This window comes from Adiantum capillus-veneris, chromosome 30, assembly GCF_014529385.1.
Source record: "Adiantum capillus-veneris isolate H3 chromosome 30, ASM1452938v2, whole genome shotgun sequence".
Classification (NCBI taxonomy): domain Eukaryota; kingdom Viridiplantae; phylum Streptophyta; class Polypodiopsida; order Polypodiales; family Pteridaceae; genus Adiantum; species Adiantum capillus-veneris.
The window spans coordinates 79,626,887-79,645,005 of NC_140960.1; the positions used below are offsets into that span (position 1 = coordinate 79,626,887).

An 18,119-nucleotide genomic window follows, 5' to 3' on the forward strand; every position below is an offset into this window, starting at 1 on the left:
CTGTTTCAGAACACCCATTGCCACTCTCTCTCTCTCTCTCTCTCTCTCTTTGTCAGGCTATTGACCATGGAGGAGATTGATGAGATCCACCAGCAAGACCGATGCTGGATCTTTTGTAATCTGTGATTTAGCTATCCCACCTAGTTGCTTAGATCACACCTAGCTGTTTCGGATTCCATAGCATTTTATTTTGTCATTTTTGTTACTCTGACTTTATATCAGATCCACCACATTGTAACTTACTGGTCTCATAGGTCATTCTGGCCTTCTGAAGACGTTAATATAACATTTCATCTCATTTCTATCTATATACACACACACACACACACACACCCTACCCCAACTACAACCCATTGTTATGCATCAAAACACAGCAAAGTTGACCAACACTTCGAGGAACATCGTCAAACAAACTTGAGCATAATATTAGACTCATCAAGAAAAGCTTCAAGCACCCATAGCCAATAGGGAGCCAATGCCACAGGAACAGAATAGGACAAAGGGGCATTGGGGACCAAACTGCCCACATAAACAAGGATCTTTTTTTTTTCCCTTCAAGATTCAGGTCTCAAAGCAGTGAACAAGTATAGCAAGAAGTTTGATAAAGCAATGGTTGCCTCACGATAAGCTCCTGAATTTACTGCTTTTGTAGTGTTCATACAAACAAGCATCGATGTATGCTTCCCCACCCCAGCACGGATTATGGAGTCGTATGATGGTCTGCATTCTGGATCTTGATATTTTCCTCATCAAGAACTTACCAAGCAGATGAACAATAGTTTCTATCTGTCTAGCATCTTGAATGCCATCTCATACTCACTTGGCTAAGCACCATCAAGAGAAGACTTGGGCTTCAGCGTGGTCGTTGAAACCCTGGTTCCACAAAAATGGCTTGCATCGAATGCTCAAACTCAACATGGTGTGAGCTGCAGCAGAAGCAAAAAACTGCTGATTGAGGTGTAGATGCAAGTCCCCAATCACAAAAAGTAAAGCATCCAATGCTACGCAGTTATGGTACTTCAACTAGAAAGACCACTTTGATGGATCTAACAAAGACGGGCGAGTGTAAGCAAGTTATATCACCAGTAACGTCGCAAAGATATGACAAGACAAGGACCTCCTAATAGCTGTCAAAAATACCATTTCAACCGGTTCTTCGATCTGTACAAATATGGTAAGAACTACCTTACTGGTTGTGTAGATCTCCAACAACAAATACATACATTACAGAGGCAGTGACCTAAGATAGCTATCAAGCTTCATTAACTCTTTCCAAAAACGCACCAAATAATGAAAGCGGACATCCCTTCCTTGGTGCTAAAATAGGATCCAGCTCGAATATAACATTACGCTACATTGGCAGCAGCATTACCAGGTATCAAGCTTCTTTTACTCTTCCCAAAATCGCACTAAAGAATAAATGCGGGCATCATTTCCTTGGTGTTGAAGCAGGATCCAACTCAAAACAACCTTTGACACAATCTGGAACTTCTCCTGCAGTGAGCTGATGTACTGGTATGTTATGAGAAAACCTTCGCATCTCATTAGGAAGAACCCTGTATACAATGTCAGATAGCCGCCGATAGACAGACTTGAAACCTTCCACCCTAACCAACAGACATACTTGAACCCCAGTTTCATCTGAAAAATCTGTGAGTACCTCAACAAGCTCATACCCATGCTTATCATCCTTAGTAATCAAGCTGGCCCAGTCCTTGTACAGAGCCCAAATCTCACCTTTACGTGGATAAATCATAAGGCCTCCCTTCTGCCCCTTCTCAAATGTCATTATGTGAGAAAACATGCATACTGAATCTCCTGTCAAAGTCTTGCCAAGTTTGAATTCCCCACACGTATAAGAAAACCCAGAATCTAGCCATGACATGACTTCCTCAGAAGAACTGCGAGCCTCAAGCCAAGTGTACTGGATCTTGAATGGCTTTTGCGAAATGACCTTGACAATTCGAGTGTAATAGCGAGGAAGCCCATCGTCATCATCATAACAAGCCCAAACCTGTCCACTGGCAAAATGATGCTCAGTACGATCATTGTCAAAGACATAAAAATCAGAATCGGGAACAAGGCAATCCATCTCTGTATCTCGGGTACTTGTCATGTGACTCTCTACCATTGAAGATTCCTGAATCAAAGACCCCATGGTCGTCTTTGCCTTCAAACAAGGTGTTACATAATGGTCACCGTTTTCCTCTTTACAGCCTGTCTCAGAAAGCTTTGTCTTTGAAATTCCTTTCAAAACCTGCTCCTGTAATGAACCCTGAGAATCCACCCTGGCCTTCTTTAATGGAGAAACATCAGGATATGATTCAAGGTCCACGAAGGGTATGTCCATGCTGCCACCTTCCTTTTGCCCAGGTGTGATGCATACATCTGCAGTTGAAGACTTTGAATTGTCCAGTGTGCAAGAATTATCAGCAAAATTACAACCTTCTTCTAATGATGTTTCAGGTGATAACTTATGCCTCATTTCCGCGTTCAGCCTGGCTACAAGAGGATCAGAGTCACTTTCTCCACTGAACTTGCACTTTGGCTGGTCCATCTCTTTCTTCTTCTCCTGTTCTTTGGAAGGGCAGGGGCTCTCTGCAACAATATTCTCTTTCCTTGCTTCAGGATTAACCTGTGCTTTTCCTGCTTGACAAAAAGAGACATTTCCAGGCGATGCATTGAACTTGGCCCCACTCGTGTATCCATTGACACTAGAAAGTCCGCCTGTGGCATTTGCATCAACTCCATTTTGTTCTGGTGGGGGGGGCCAAAGTACTTGCCCATTGAGGATAACAGCTAGCTCTTTGGCAAAGAAGGGTTTTAGACAGAAGGGGCAACAAAGGGTCTTATGTTTGTAAACTATATGGTATTCATACTGCAATTTGCAATCAGGACACGCGGTCCAAAAGGTCATTCCTGGTGAGGACACATGGTGGGAAGACTGTTGAGGCGGACATGTAGTTGCAGTAGTTTTTTGAGTCTGTTTCTTTCGTGGGGGCTGCTTCACAGTCTGTTTGCTTTGAGGGGCAGCCCCAGGTTTTTTGGGTGGCGCAGGTTTTGGTGCAGGAGGCTGTCTCTTGTTGTCATATGCTGCTTTTTTTATCTTATCAGACAGGATGGTCCAAGCTTCTGATATATATTTGAACGCAGCTTCTGCTCCTAGCGACTTGTTCTTATCTGGATGCAAAATAAGAGCAAGCTTTCTGTATTGCTTTCTTAGGGAAGCTTCATCTGCAGAGGGATCTGACTGCATAATGCCGTACCAATCCATCTCCCCACATTGGAGCTTCTCATGTGCTGTGGCATGGACCTCCATTACTGCTACAAACTGAACCAATCCTTCAAGATCAGGAAAAAGTTGCCGTGCCTTCAATGCAAACTTCCTAGCACCTGCATAATCCTGCTGCATGAACTTTTTTTCTGCAATACTCCTGGAACGAGCTGCCTCATCTCTATTGCAATCCATTCCTTGAACAAGGGATTGAGATGCCTTCAAGCTGCATGCACACAATGCATATCAGGTACACAATGCACCACATGTCCGTGCTTGAGCAACCCTACCAAAATTTCATTTTCGAGCCTAGTGCAAGCATCAATTAGAATGCAGAAATTCATAGCCAGAAAACTCTAAAAGTTCTAAACTAGGCAGAAACCTTACGCACACAAACAACTTGTTCAACGCTACACTTTCATCATGAGCAATAGACGTGATATTGGCACATAATCCCCTATCGAACGAACCGTAATGGAAGCGAACTCTCACATGCAGCCCTTGAAAAAATGGTTCAGCAGGGATTGCAGACATGAAGAGGCGAAAATGCAGGTCAAGAAAGAGCTCCAGTGCGAAGATGGAAAGCCAAGCCAGCGGAAAGACAGGAACGAAAGAAGAAGAGAGCAAAGGCAAACCTGCAGTGTGGGTCGCCATGGTCGGAGCCTCTCCTCCAGTGAAGCTGAAAGCATGGAAGCGTTGAATGGGGAAGCTGATTATAGAACGCGGACAAAGAAAGCTGAAGAGAAACCAGTTTTCCAAGGTCGCCATCATCGAGTCACTTGCAGAATGGAGTATCGGAAGCGGACTTAAATGGGCGCGTGTGAACACATCAATTTGTCATTTATTGAATCGCCCTCACCCGCCATTTTTCCACCTTCAATATCCCATTTTAAAATTACCACTTTTGCTCCTGTTTTAAATTGTCACTTTTTTTGGGTGTATATGACACCCAAAATTTGGACTTTACACTTTATTGGTGTACAATGATTAGGCATACCCAAATCGATTAGAGTAAGGCTTGGCTAAGATTGCACAGAAGGTGCTCATGAATTGCAAAGAGGCGTCCACCTTCAAATCACACGCCAAGGGCTGTTAAACTTGAAGCAAAGAGATCAAACGCTTTTTGGTTGTCTATCAGCGTGAGGAGTGCCGCGATGGCTTTCATGCTCATGGAGCCTTGCGTCCGAGGATAGAGTGCCGCCCGCTTCCGAGGAGGGTTCGAAAAAGTGATTGAGCTGAGCTCACCAATCCGTGGATGCCACGACATACTAATTTTTCTTGGTGGGCGACTTGGGCCGACAGTCTGAACGAGGCCTAAGCCTTTCAAAAAAAAAATTGCCCCAGCCCTTGAGCCACTACAAGAGGCTTTAACCCTAAAGTCTTTCCCCTTGGAAAAAATCATTTAGTTGCTGAAGTGTTGTAGTCGCTCAAGAGCCTGTTATCAATAATGCTCGTTATTGGATACGTTTGTGCATTGAAGACTGGACTTCCTACCTTGGCCCTCAAGGCTCAAAGCTATGGGATTTCCCCATATACCCACTAAGTTATATCTAGCACATGTACCTTTTCTTAGCTTTGAGTCTAGTTGTTGATTCATTGGTGTTAAACAACAAGCCTTGGCTCAGTTTTGTCTTGTTCCTTTGAAATAAAGGAAGCGTTGCGGACTAGTGGCTATGACTGCTGGGTGTGGTAAGAAGTGTGCTTTGGCCCTATCATGCTATGTTCTCGCCAAAGCGTTGGGTGCGATAAGAAGTGTGCTTTGGCCCTATCGTGTTGCGTTCTCTCTTCCTACCTTGGCCCTCAAGGCTCAAAGCTATGGGATTTCCCCATACACCCACTAAGTTATATCTACCACAAGTACCTTTTCTTAGCTTTGAGTCTAGCTGTTGATTCATTGGTGTTAAACAACAAGCCTTGGCTCAATGTTGTCTTATTCCTTTGAAATAAAAGAAGCGTTGTGGACTAATGGCTATGACTACTAGCCATCACTAGGGTTGGGTGTGGTAAGAAGTGTGCTTTGGCCCTATCATGCTATGTTCTCACCAAAGCGTTGGGTGTGATAAGAAGTGTGCTTTGGCCCTATCGTGTTGCGTTCTCTCTTTGGCGAAGTAAATTACTAATTGGGCTCTTGTCGATTGTCACATCAAAATCGTATCATGAATGTAGCTTAGATTCTCTTGGATAGTTAGATTTTGGTTATGTGTGTGAAATATTGAATCATTAGTCATGAGCATCCAATAAACAAAAGTAGCCCAACACTTCTAGCCCAAAAAGTGTTGGGTTGCGGGCCTTGTTGCACTTCACATCTATGCAAAGCCCCTTTACACGTGTATCTCTATGTTACCTAGCCATGCGATTTATTCCATGTGGAATCCTATGTGTAAGGTGATGTGAAAAGTTAGCTCAACCATGATGTGTATGGCTTAGCTAATATTAGCCACTTAATGTGCTTACATGTGTAATAACTCAAATAACTTATTTAGATCTACTTTGTGCTATGTATGAACCAAAAAGCATAATAAACTAGTATCTACTTTGCATCAACTATCTCTCTCTCTCTCTCTCTCTCTCTCTCTCTCTCTCTCTCTCTCTCTCTATTAAGTAGTAGCATCCAATTAGTCTTGTTAAGCACATGTATTAACCATGAATGTTACATTGGATTAACCATCATACGCTATCAATTGGTATCATAGCCTATGCGAGGTTTTGCATTGAGATGCTTGAGGAGCCTTTTCACATCAATGACATATATCCTGGTAAGAGAAGAGACCTTAAATTTAATTGTTTCAACAATCTATTCTTTGACTTGAACTTTGTAGAGGTAATGATAAAACTCTATGATCTTTAGCATATTGAAGTGAATGGGAAGACCATTTTTGTGATTAAATTAAATGAAAGTGAAATTGTGAAGGGGTTAAAACTTGAGAGAGTGTTAGTAACCCTCATGAACAGAGTTCTTTATACCAGAGGCAAAAAACCGTAAAAATTTTGGTGGTCAGTCAGAGTTGGGTGCTTTTGAGGTTGTCTGTGAGGATGTTATTGTGTCAAGGTGTTCCATCACACTAGTATCCTTGAAATAATCAAGGCTTAATAAGTTGGGGAGGAGCTAGATGTTGAGGGTTTTGGTAGGTACAAGGTGGAATGGCACATGGTCAAAGGGTGTCAATGCCAAAAGCACTTGTTTCTACTACATGGGTGCAACAAAGGAGATGATCCTACTGATTGGAACCAAGCCCCAAATGAACACTCTAAAGATCAAAACTTTTAAGCAGTTTTAGATATTCCCTTCTCAAATGTCCACTTTGTGCATTGTCATAAAATATAATATCTAACTTTACCAAATGATTTTCTCATATTAAACTCATCATTTAATATGGGAAGATAAAAGGGGAACAAGAGTTATGATATAGATATGTGCTTCTCGACCTATCTCAGCACGGAACCAAAAGGAGAAATGGTTACATTTCATTAGGGGTCCAAAAGGAGGCAGTCTACCAAAGAGCAATGTGCAATAAGTGCTTCTAGACTTATCTTAACGGGGGACCAAGGGGGGAGATGGTTACATTTCAATAGGGGTCCAAAAGGAGATAGTCTATCAAAGAGCAACGTGCATCTAATGGAGCTTAAAAGACCTTAGGGTTAGCTTCATTAAAGAACTCCAAAGGTTAGTGTTAAAAGTCCTTAGACCTTACGCAAGCTAGGGTTGTTCTTGAGGTGGGAACTCGGCCCAAGCTTGAGGTGCTTGTCGTGCTTGCTGACTAAGGTGCTTGAGGTGCTTGTCATGCTTGATGAGTAAGGTGCTCGAAAAGTTTTCCATGCATGGGGGGATAATGTGCTTGAGGGGCTTGAGCCAAAAAGAGACCCTACAGAGGAGGGGGAAAGCCCCAAAGTTAGGGGAATCTTTGACTTAACCTCCCACTCACCCAAAGGGCACCCCCTTTCTCAAGGGGCACATGGACACATGTCAGGATCTCCCTATGCTTAGCCACATGGTGTGCTTAAATCTGGGCTAAAGAGGGGTCCAATGAGATTCTAGTTCAATTCAACAAATATTTTCAAGCTCTCTCTCTCAAAGGGGAAAGGAGGACTCTTGTCCAAAGACTACCCACGTTGCTTGAAATGCATTGTGCATGTGATTGGCTAGGCTTAGAGGGGTCCAACGAGCTTCAAGCTTGAGCTACAAGGAGGGGTCAACCAAGGCAAGCAAGGGGTGTGATTGGGGGTATACACCCTCTCACAACATTAACAAAGTTTATGTTATGCTCGTGATGCATGAAGCTTTCCATCTTCATGGCATCACCTAGGTCCCAAGGAACACAAAGATTGTATTGTACCAAGTCTCTCTTTATGGGAGAATCTATAATACAAAAGCCTATTGGAGGGGGGACCGGCTCCACATAAATCCGGTCCTCAACTGTTGTCAAGTTCTCCGATTCTCTCTCTTGCAAAAGTATTGTTCATGCCAAGTTAATTAAGTATAATGGTTATGTTGCTACCGCGAATTAAGTTCACTCTCTATGTTCTCAAAGTAGTCTCATAAAAATACTCAATATAGTTCTCTTAATTCCGCTATTCTCAATGTTCATAGGCCATTTCCATTACATGCACATTGCATGCACTGTGTAGAATCATTAAGTTTGTGCACCTTTACATAGGGTTTGCATGGAAATTGCAATTTCCATCAGCGAGGAAATTGTCATTAAAAGTATTGAAAAGGTTTTGTTTGATATTGGACTTAAAGGGGGGGATGTGGTGATTGAGATAGACCCCAAGAGGTCATTTGGGGGAAACAATGCTTCCAAGAAAGCTTCTATTGGTGGGATGAAGGCCAGGACCTTCCTAGGATTCCGTGGGAAATTGGGTAGGGGTGTATCCAATGTCCATTATAACCAATGGAAGGCCCTACATAATGTTGTGAAGGACCATGGAGTTGAGACAGAGCAAGAAGTCAGAAGGGAGAAGTGTGAGAAGCATTGGATATAGTCTTCTCTTACTATGATAAAAGTATTGGGGAGAGAATGACCTCTCCAACTTCAAGAAAAAGCTTGACAGATTTAAGAGAGCTATGACAAATGCTTGGAGCTCAAAGCACTTCATACACAACGTGGTAATAGTTGTGAATTATGATTCTCCTAATTTGCTTCAACGCTTTTGCATAAGTGGCTAAATGTATTCTCTTTTTTGTGCAGCCGATCATCTACAATCACAATCCTTGGTTTATAAAGAAATATGAAATATTTTCAATCTGGTTTACTCAAGGTACGAAGAAGTCCCACTACCAAGCAAGAACCAAGGTCTTTAAGCACACTAGGCATAGTAGAGGAGCTCAAAAGGCTAATAGCTTGCTTAAAGTATTCTAGTGGTTTTACAGACAAGTGTGGCATAGGATAAGATTGCAAAGAAGCAAAAATATTAGGGTAAGCCCAACTTGTGGCTCATAAGGGAAAGCCCTCTAGCCACCTAGGAAAGCTGAGATGATGCGATGGTCCAATAGCAAGAGTGTGAAACCTCTCTAGCCAATGATTTTAAAGCACTAAAACTACTTAGAAGGATATTCTCTAATGAATCAATTGCACTTTTGAGTTCTATCATTTGTGTCTATACTCTACCCTAATGCTTTTGCACTTGGCATAGCCTAACCCTAACTTCCATCTCTTTAACCCTAACCCTAACACCATGGTTAAGTTAAGGCTCCATCCTCCATAGCCTAACGCTACACCATTGGTGATTAGGGAACATGTTTCCCAACAAGTGGTATCAAAGCCTATGGTTCTATACCTAGGCCTATCTAACAATTAATCTCTATTTGTGTTTCATCTCTTAATAATCTCACTGCCAATCACCACTTGGGCATGAGCATGCTCCACTACCCTTTGGTGATTAGAAGAGGAGGAACTCACATTTAGAGTTGATTCCTTTGCATTTAGTATTTTTTAGTTCAATTATTTTTTGCATTTAGTGTAATTTTTCTTGTAATTGCCATACATTGCATTATTTATGTGTGGAGCAAGTGCTCATCAAAAGCTTTGATTTGCCTCCATCCATGCTCGTTTTGGCTTGAGTATTGAGAGTCAATTGCTCTCATAGTTTTTAGCTTTCAATTTTGTGCATAATCCTCGAGGTTGGAGGAAATTTCATAAAGTTAGGTGTGTGTGTGTGTGTGCGCGCCCAACTAAGAATAGGTGTGTGGACTCCATGTGGAGGAGTATTTTTTGTTTTTCTATTTGAGCATGTGGAAGGGCCCCATTTTAAGGATTCTTCTTTGAATTTTTGAAGGGACGACGTGGGGCAGGTGTGCTCGCAAGAAGCTCCAGAATAGTAATGTGCAAGATACACAAGGCATTCCCGTTGCATTATCACTTGCCACAAGTGGCCCATATGCTGCCAAGGCTCCACATCCCCACTACGTTGTTATTGCCTCCAGGTTGCATCCCTTTTAGTGTTGGTTATACACATCACACACTGCTTGCTACTCGATCGCCAAAGTGCTAAATATCGGCTCTTGAAGCCTTCAACCGTTGCATAGCCATTACCTCTAAAATGCCCGATTGTTGCAAAGGTAGTCACTGTCGACCTCATCATTAAGTTCCAACTTTTGACCTACCTCAGTCATTAGGCTAAGCTCTATACTTGGCCGCCTATAGAGCTTGTCATAAAACATAATATCTAGCTTTACAAAATGATTTTCTCATATTAAACTGATCATTTAATATGGAAAGATAAAAGGGGAACAAGAGCTAGGATATAGATATGTGCTTCTAGACCTATCTCAACAAGGGACCAAAAGGAGAAATGTTTGCATCTCAATAGGGGTCCAAAAGGAGACAATCTACTAAAGAGAAATGTGCAATAAGTGCTTTTAGATTTACCTCAGCAAGGGACCAAGAGGAGAGATGGTTACATCTCAATAGGGATCCAAAAGAAAGTAGTCTATCAAAGAGCAACATGCATCTAGTGGAGCTTAAAAGACCTTAGGGTTAGCTTCATTAAAAACCTCCAAACGTTAATGTTAAAAAGTCATTTGACCTTAGGCAAGCTAGGGTTGACCTGGAGGTGGGAATCTTACCCAAGCATGAGGTGCTTGTCGGCTTGCTAAGTGTTTGTGGGAACCTTGCCCAAAGCTTGAGGTGATTTTATGCTTAAATGACTAAGGTTCTTGAAGTGTTCAATTCAAAGATAAACTCTCAAGAGGCATACATGGTTTCCATGCTTAATTGACTAAGTGCTTGAAGTGTTTAATTCAAACCAAATGACTTAAGAAGCATAAAAAACACATGTCAAAATCCTCCACATGTGGCCTCATGATGTGCTTGAATCGTATTGGATAGGCTTTAAAGGGGTCCAATGAGAATTTAGATGCATAAGAATAAATAATTAAGTTCTTTCACTCAAAGAGGAAAAAGACGACACATGTCCAAATGATATAATTAAATAATACAAGAGAGAGAGAGAGAGAGAGAGAGAGAGAGAGAGAGAGAGGTGGACCAAGCATGAGAGGGGGTATACTCTCCCACACACACACACACACACACACACACACACACACACACACACACACGTTCTCTCATTGTGTGGAGTGCAAAGTGCAAGAGCTCCATCTCCTTCTCCAAGCTTGTTGAGAAGTGGAGAGCCTACACCAACACTCTTGGCTATGGAATGCAAATCCAACCCAGAGCCATGCTTCAATGCTTAAGCTTGCCATCTTCTCCATCTTCATTACTATGCTATTATGTATGCTAGCAAGAAGAGTGATGATAAGTGAGGAACTATTTCTTTCTCCTATGGATGATTCTTCTTCCTCTTCCCTACCCTCATTCCCAGCTAGCTCTCTCAACCTTCGAAGGTGTTTAAGGCCTTGGGACCGAGTCTTGGGATAGTTAATGCTTTTTGCAAAGTTTATGTTATGCTCGTGATGCATGGACTTTTCCATCTTCATAGCATCACCAAGGTCACAAGGAACACAAAGATTGTATTGTACCAAGTCTCTCTTGATGGGAGAATCTATAATACAAACACCTTTTGGAAGGGGGATTGGATCCAAGTAAATATGGTCCTCAACTATTGTCATATTCTCTAACTCTCTCTCTTGGAAAAGCATTGTTCATGCCAAGTTAATTAATAATTATGTTTATGTTGCTACCATCAATTAAGTTCACCCTCTATGTTCTCAAAGTAATCTCGCAAAAATGCTTACTCTAATTCTCTTAATTTGGCTATTCTCAAAGTTCATAAGCCATTTCCATTACAGAGCTCCTCATTTGCTAGCACCTAAGCTTGCCACTACCTATCTTCTCAACCCATGGGCTTGCTCTCAGCAACACACGAAAGCCTCGAGCTGGGCCTGCAACATCAGCATGTGAAGCCTTCATTCCCACAAGCTCTTAGCCATCAAAGCTTCAAGTAATCTCATTGTTTTTTTGGCTTAAGGCCTTCTTCCATAAAGAGCCCTTCATATCAAGGAGCACCAAGTGCTATCTACTACAAGAGCTCCTTCCCACGGAGAGTATTGTGCTTAAGACCCAACATCAAGTGTAATTTTCTTATAATGATAGCAAGTAGTTATTCTCCAAGCATAAAATTTTCAAGCACAATGTATGTGACTCTTATACATGAGATATGTTATGACATGTATGTAAACACATCTATCTATAAGGATATTTTTATGCCAACACATGTACGAGAATTAGACATTGCCTTGCAATATCAAGGTAAGACGTTTTTCATGAGGACACACATTGGCACACACATGATGAGCACACACACAAGCATCATAAGCATTGTAAGTGAAATGTATGTGTGCTTTGCACCATTAGCTATACAGGCCACACCCTTGATAAAACGGACCAACACCTCCACTAAAGGACAAGCAATTCAACATCAAATGAAGACAAAGATAACGACCATCAATGAAGAAGAACAACGTCAAATTGACAAAGTCAATGTCAAAGACATTAAGATGAAGAAGACGATGACAACAACAACAAACAATAAGATGATGACACTTTTGAAGAGGACACACATGATGAGGACACACTTTGGAAGAGGACACACATGACGATCTCTTCACACATGAATGAATGAATGAAATTTTATACTACCTAGGACTACTATTGAACCTACTAAGTTTCCCTTGTGAACCATAGTGATGAATCCAATTGAGAACCACTATGATGTATCATGGGACATTGAACCATGGTGATGAATCAAATTGAACCACCATGATGCATCAGGTAGATGAATCATGTTAGCCTAGGAGTACACCATGACATTAACACATGAACTAAAACACATGACATCTTTGTACAACCCCAAGTTTGGCTTAAGGGGGAGATTGTTAGGTTAAGCCCAACTTGTGGTTCATATGGGTAAGCCCTCTAGCCACCTAGGAAAGATGAGATGATGAGATGGTCCAATAGCAAGAGGGTGCAACCTCTCTAGCCAATCATTTATGTCTATACACTACCCTAATGCTCTTGTACTCGGAATAGCCTGACTCCAATCTCCATCTCTCTGGCCCTAACCCTAACATCATGGTTAAGCTAAGGCTCCATCCTCCATAGCTTAACGCTACGCTATCGATGATTAGCGAACACTCTTCCCAAAAAAAAAAACATTTCTATAGCTATACAAAGGAGTAAACAAGAAAGGAAAGATGCATACATTAGGTCATCTACAAGTTAAAGGTTTTTACAACATCTTTCCCATAGAGAGAGGCAAGGAAGCAAATGAGGAATAATACAAGGATCACTTGTGGCTACTTGAGCTAGCATCCTGCTTTTTATGTTCCCCCCTCCACTTCAAGTACTCTGCTTCTTGTAACCAACACATTTGAATTCCATAAACAGATTCTTCAAAGCCTTTAAAAAGTTTACATCCACACTCTTCTCTATTTTGACCATCTTAGGTGCTTCTTTAGTTGCAACGATAGCATTTTCTCCTTCCTTTGATTTTGCTCTTCTTGTTCATGACTTACTTCTTTTCCAAAACTGAGAATTCATCTTTAGAAATCATTATTCTTGTCTATATATGGTCAAAAATAGTTTTTGAGTTTTCTGTCTCCCAATCCAAACCGTCACAACATCTATATCAAAGTCAAGCTCAATGGAAGAATTAGCTAGCAAGAATTACTCCTCTGTGAGATCCTCCACTTCAAATGCTAAGCTTCCTCTTGTCTAGTTTGGGCAACACCTCATTTGATCCCTAGTTCTACTTCTGTTTAGCAGTTCTCTACCCAATAACATAGGATAGGAGTCATTATCAAGCTCCATCTTCAATACCATTAAATTAACTCTAAAAGTGAAGGATGCTTCCACAATATTTAGATTTTCAAGATTCCCATCGGTTGGAATCTTCTCTAATCTACCATTTTCACTTGAAATGGAGCAAGTGTAAGCTTAGGGGCTCCCAAATTATATTGCATAGATGTAGGTAGAATATTAACTCCTCATCTCCCATCAAGAAGGAGTTCTAGAAAGATTTCACCTACAAACTCCTTTATATTGCTGACACTTTGAAATCAACTTCACTTGGTGGAATTTCTTTAGACTAGAATAAGCTACCTTACTACCATCTTCTTTAACTCCCTTGTATCTCTGAAAAATGTGCTCTGTGAAATCTACATTCAATAGCTAATCCAATGGGATTTGAACATAAGCATACATCAAGCCTTCAAACAATATGTTCTTAGATTTAGTTTTTGATACTGGTACTTGTGGTTTATAGTCCCAAACATCTTCTTGTAATTGATCTATTTCAATAAAGTTTGGAGTCAAATCCTTCAATTTGTTAGTAAATGTTTGTCTAATCTCCTAATGATCTTTCCATTGGATAAGACCCTTCTTCTTAGAACTTGTCATAGCCATAACAAAATTGTGATATCTTGATCCTCAACATCTTCTAGTATAATGCAATTTGAGCAATCACTTTCAATACCCATTACTGAATCAATATATGGGGCCTTCCCCTTTGTTTGACATCTTTTCACAGTCTGCGCTACAGTCATTACAAGTGGCTGATCCATATCTATCAATATCACATTACTTTGAGTGAATGGTTTTGAGGATGTTTTAAGATTCACCTTTGGACTTCTAATTTGACCACCATCTTCAAGTATAATGTCATTTGAGCAATCAATTTCAACACACATTACTGAATCACTATATGGGGCCTTTCCCTTTGTTTGACAACTTTTCACAATCTATGATGTAGTCATTACAGGTGCCTAATCCATATCTATAAATATCACATTACTTTGAGTGAATGATTTTGAGGATGTTTTAAGATTCACCTTTGGACTTCTCATTTGACCACCATATTTAGTTACAAAGTATTCCCCTTTCCTCTCTATGTTTGCACCATAGCTCATAGTTAGGTCCTACTTTGTGGCCATCTTTGGTGCACTACTTACATATTTCATCAATGCTCGATTAAATGTAGATCCATGACATTGCCAAGATGGTCTGGGCATATTTGTATTAGATATGAGGTTTCCCTTGTTTTGATTAACAAGAAACACCTAAGTAGCATGAGCCACTTCCTTACTCTGTCTATTCATAGGATTAGCCCCTATCTTGGTGTACCAACAAAAAGAAGTTGGGTGTCCTTCTCTTTCACAAACGTCACATAAGGGTTTGTCTTTGGGCTTTGTTGGAGGATATCCTAAGGCCTTAAGTTGTTTCAACAACCGTCTCTCTTTAACTCCCTTAGCCTTCTTAGACTTCCCTTTCTTTTGCTTCTTAGGAGAAGGTGAATTATGCTTCTTCTGTTTCTTCTTACTAATATTTGATTTTAATTCTAAATCAAAATCTTCATATGTGTTTGTTTCTAATCCTAAATTTGAACTAATCTTTGAATTTGATTCAAAACTCTCTTTCTTCTTCCCCCTTGTCAACCAAGTCTCTTCTCCAATCTCCCTAATCCTAAATTTGAACTAATCTTTGAATTTGATTCAAAACTCTCTTTCTTCTTCCCCCTTGTCAACCAAGTCTCTTCTCCAATCTCCCTGCTGAAGTGACTAGTGTTTGTAACCCATTAGCCAAATCCATATGGGCTACTACTACCTTGATTTTTTATCTCAAACCTTTGAGAAAGTAGCTAGAAAGGGTTTCTACTATACGTTTGTCTACCCCTCTAGCCTTCCCATATGGGAGATGCACCTTGTATGTATGTAGGTATATCACGTGCGCTCAACCAGAGGGGATATTATAGTTCATAATGGCTACAAATTTACACTTTCATAACGGCATTTTAATCCAATTTTCAAAAAAAGTTATAGGCTTATGAAGAAAAAGGGGTAGTTTTATTCCATTAAAAAAAAAGTGTAAAGGGGGTCTTTTATTAGACTCTGATCGCACATGATATAGAGTTTTTGTAAGGTGCACCCCCCGAGCCTTCCCATCATCCCTTTGGATTGTTGAGCAAAGTCCTCTACTAACACATCTCCATGCTTCATCTTTTAAAGTTTCTTCAAGACATTATTTGGTGGCTTCTCTTTTCTAAAAAGTGAGAGGAAGGCATCCTTCAAGGCATCAAAATTGGTAAAGTGGCCAGCACCAAATGGGTTATACCATTTCATAGCCTTGTTCTCTAAGGAGTTTTACCAAATCTCCAACGAATTTTTTTGAGCAAATAAAATACTGAGCGAGCCATACGTCTAATCAATGAAAATTTTGATTCAATAACATGACTTGTCTACATGTGTACAAAAGGATACGGTGTATAGAACACACTTTTATTTTATGCTCATACCACCATTGAAGAAATGTTACACGTTCATGATATGTAACCCAATCATCTAGCTTGCTTTGGGGAAAGTAAAAACTACCTAATGTGCATAGTGACATTGAAGAGATATCCTAGCATAATGACGTGGAAGTCATTTCTCTAGAGAGTAAAATTTGCAATAAATAAATTTAATATAGAATCTAATTTGCAATAAAGTATGTTTTAAAAATGTTTTACTTCAATTTTTATTGATCTCATTGCTATATTACGTAAATACACTTTGTTTTGACACTTTACAAGACAAACATGGACCTGGCCTAAAACCTCGCCGCAAGGTATTTTGTGTAAAATCATAGAGTTTTCATTATCATAATACTATTGGAGAGAGAGAAATATTGATAATTTTGAGTTGTCATTGAGTTTGAAATGTCCATAAATCCTAGAAATGCCCGTTGCTTTGAGATGTCTCAAAAACCTTGAAAGTAAATATTCCTATGTCTTATTATAAAGTTAAAAGCTTCAAAAAACTTTAGACAGATAGATATTTTTATAGTTGATAGAATTTTACAATATCAACCACACCATTGTGTCCAAAATGCCTCAAAACCCTAGAAACGAATGCTCATATGTCTCAATCTGACACTTGGAGACGGAGTTTCGCACCAAAAAGGCCTCAAAATTGCCTGAAAGGGTCCCACGCCAATGCAGGACTATCCATATGCAATGGTAAATCATACCATTGCATATGGATCATTGTTCTAGGATTTTGGTCAGTTTCGAAGGTAACCATGTGACCAAAATTGTGAAATTTCATCTCAAAACTACCCAAAAGTGTCCCACATCAACACATGACACTTTCGAGCAGTTTCACGACCTTTTTTGATTTGAAACACGTCTCTAGGTGTCAAAATGAGACAAATGGACAATCGTTTCTCAAGTTTTGGGACATTCCGAATGCAATGATGTGGTCAAAGTTGTCAAATTATAATGACTACAAAAATAAAGTTTTTTTGAAGCTTTTTACTGTATTATGAGTTCAAAACTCTGACTCTAAGCTCATAAAATGAGAAGTATGGATATTTACTTTTGAGGTTTTCAGACATCATAAATACAACGATATAGTTAAGATGATTGAATTTTATGTCTCTCTCATATTGTCATGCATAGAAATATTCACCGAATTACTTTGTATAAATGTAAATATTTTACGAGGAGATTATATCATTTTTAAGTCGAACATATCTTCCTTGGGTGATAGGCACATGGATGCTTCATTCTAAGTAAAAAATGCACCTTTAATTTTTATCTACGACTTGTGTTTTCTATATGTGTCCTAGTAAAACCATGTAACACTATCAAAATTGTGTTGTCTATTGGTATTTGCAATGTCCACTTGTTCAAGAATGGATAGCTTCTAAAAGTAATTCATCTTCCACCTTTTGTGTCCGCACATAGTAAGATTGTTGGCAATAGCAATTTTATGATGGAACTACTTGAAAATAGTTTTGCTTGTAGAGAAAGATGGACTTTGAAAATCTTTGTTTTTAAGGGTCATGTATCTTCTCTCTTCACTAACTCGTAAATTTTTTTGTAGCAATAACACGGTCTCTCACCTCTCCGGGTGTCTCAACCATGCTTTGTGTGATTGTCTTTTCCTATTCTATTATGATGCAATATCGGAGTTTTGGTCGTCTTCGCCCAAAATTCTACTTTTTTCACTCGGGTAATGGAAATCCTCCTCTCTAATGTAGCATCAAATTGTGCTAATTTTATGCTTTCCCATACATTTCATTGTATCCACTAGCCTTCCATCTGGTTTGGAACTAGGCCACGTGGCCATCAAGGTCCTCCTTGGGTTTTTGCTTATACTTTGCTACCTTCATCATCACGTTGGCTAATTGATTTGGTGGATATAATGGGTTTATTGGTTTTCATAGCATAATTGTTGGTCTCTTATACTTTATGCATAGAGGATTTATTGGAACCTCCTTCTAGCCCTTAAGGCTAACCGTGTACTCAAAACTGTTTGAGGTGATACTAGACTTACCACATTTTGGTTTTGATTTGATGTTGTAGACCTATCGTTCTCCTAAATTGATGCCATAAGACCTTCTTCATTGTG

General features: G+C 40.0%; 1 protein-coding gene across 1 annotated transcript; it reads right to left on the bottom strand.

Annotated features, from left to right (window-relative positions):
* Positions 1–1,124: 1,124 nt before the first annotated feature.
* Positions 1,125–4,066, bottom strand: LOC147418270 (uncharacterized). The gene is made up of 2 exons (XM_086507256.1): positions 3,910–4,066; positions 1,125–3,500 (listed from the first exon to the last, which is right to left on the bottom strand). Exon 2 carries the CDS (start codon positions 3,467–3,469, stop codon positions 1,430–1,432), a length of 2,040 nt encoding a protein of 679 aa, XP_086363382.1. The 5' UTR covers positions 3,470–3,500; positions 3,910–4,066; the 3' UTR covers positions 1,125–1,429.
* Positions 4,067–18,119: the final 14,053 nt, after the last annotated feature.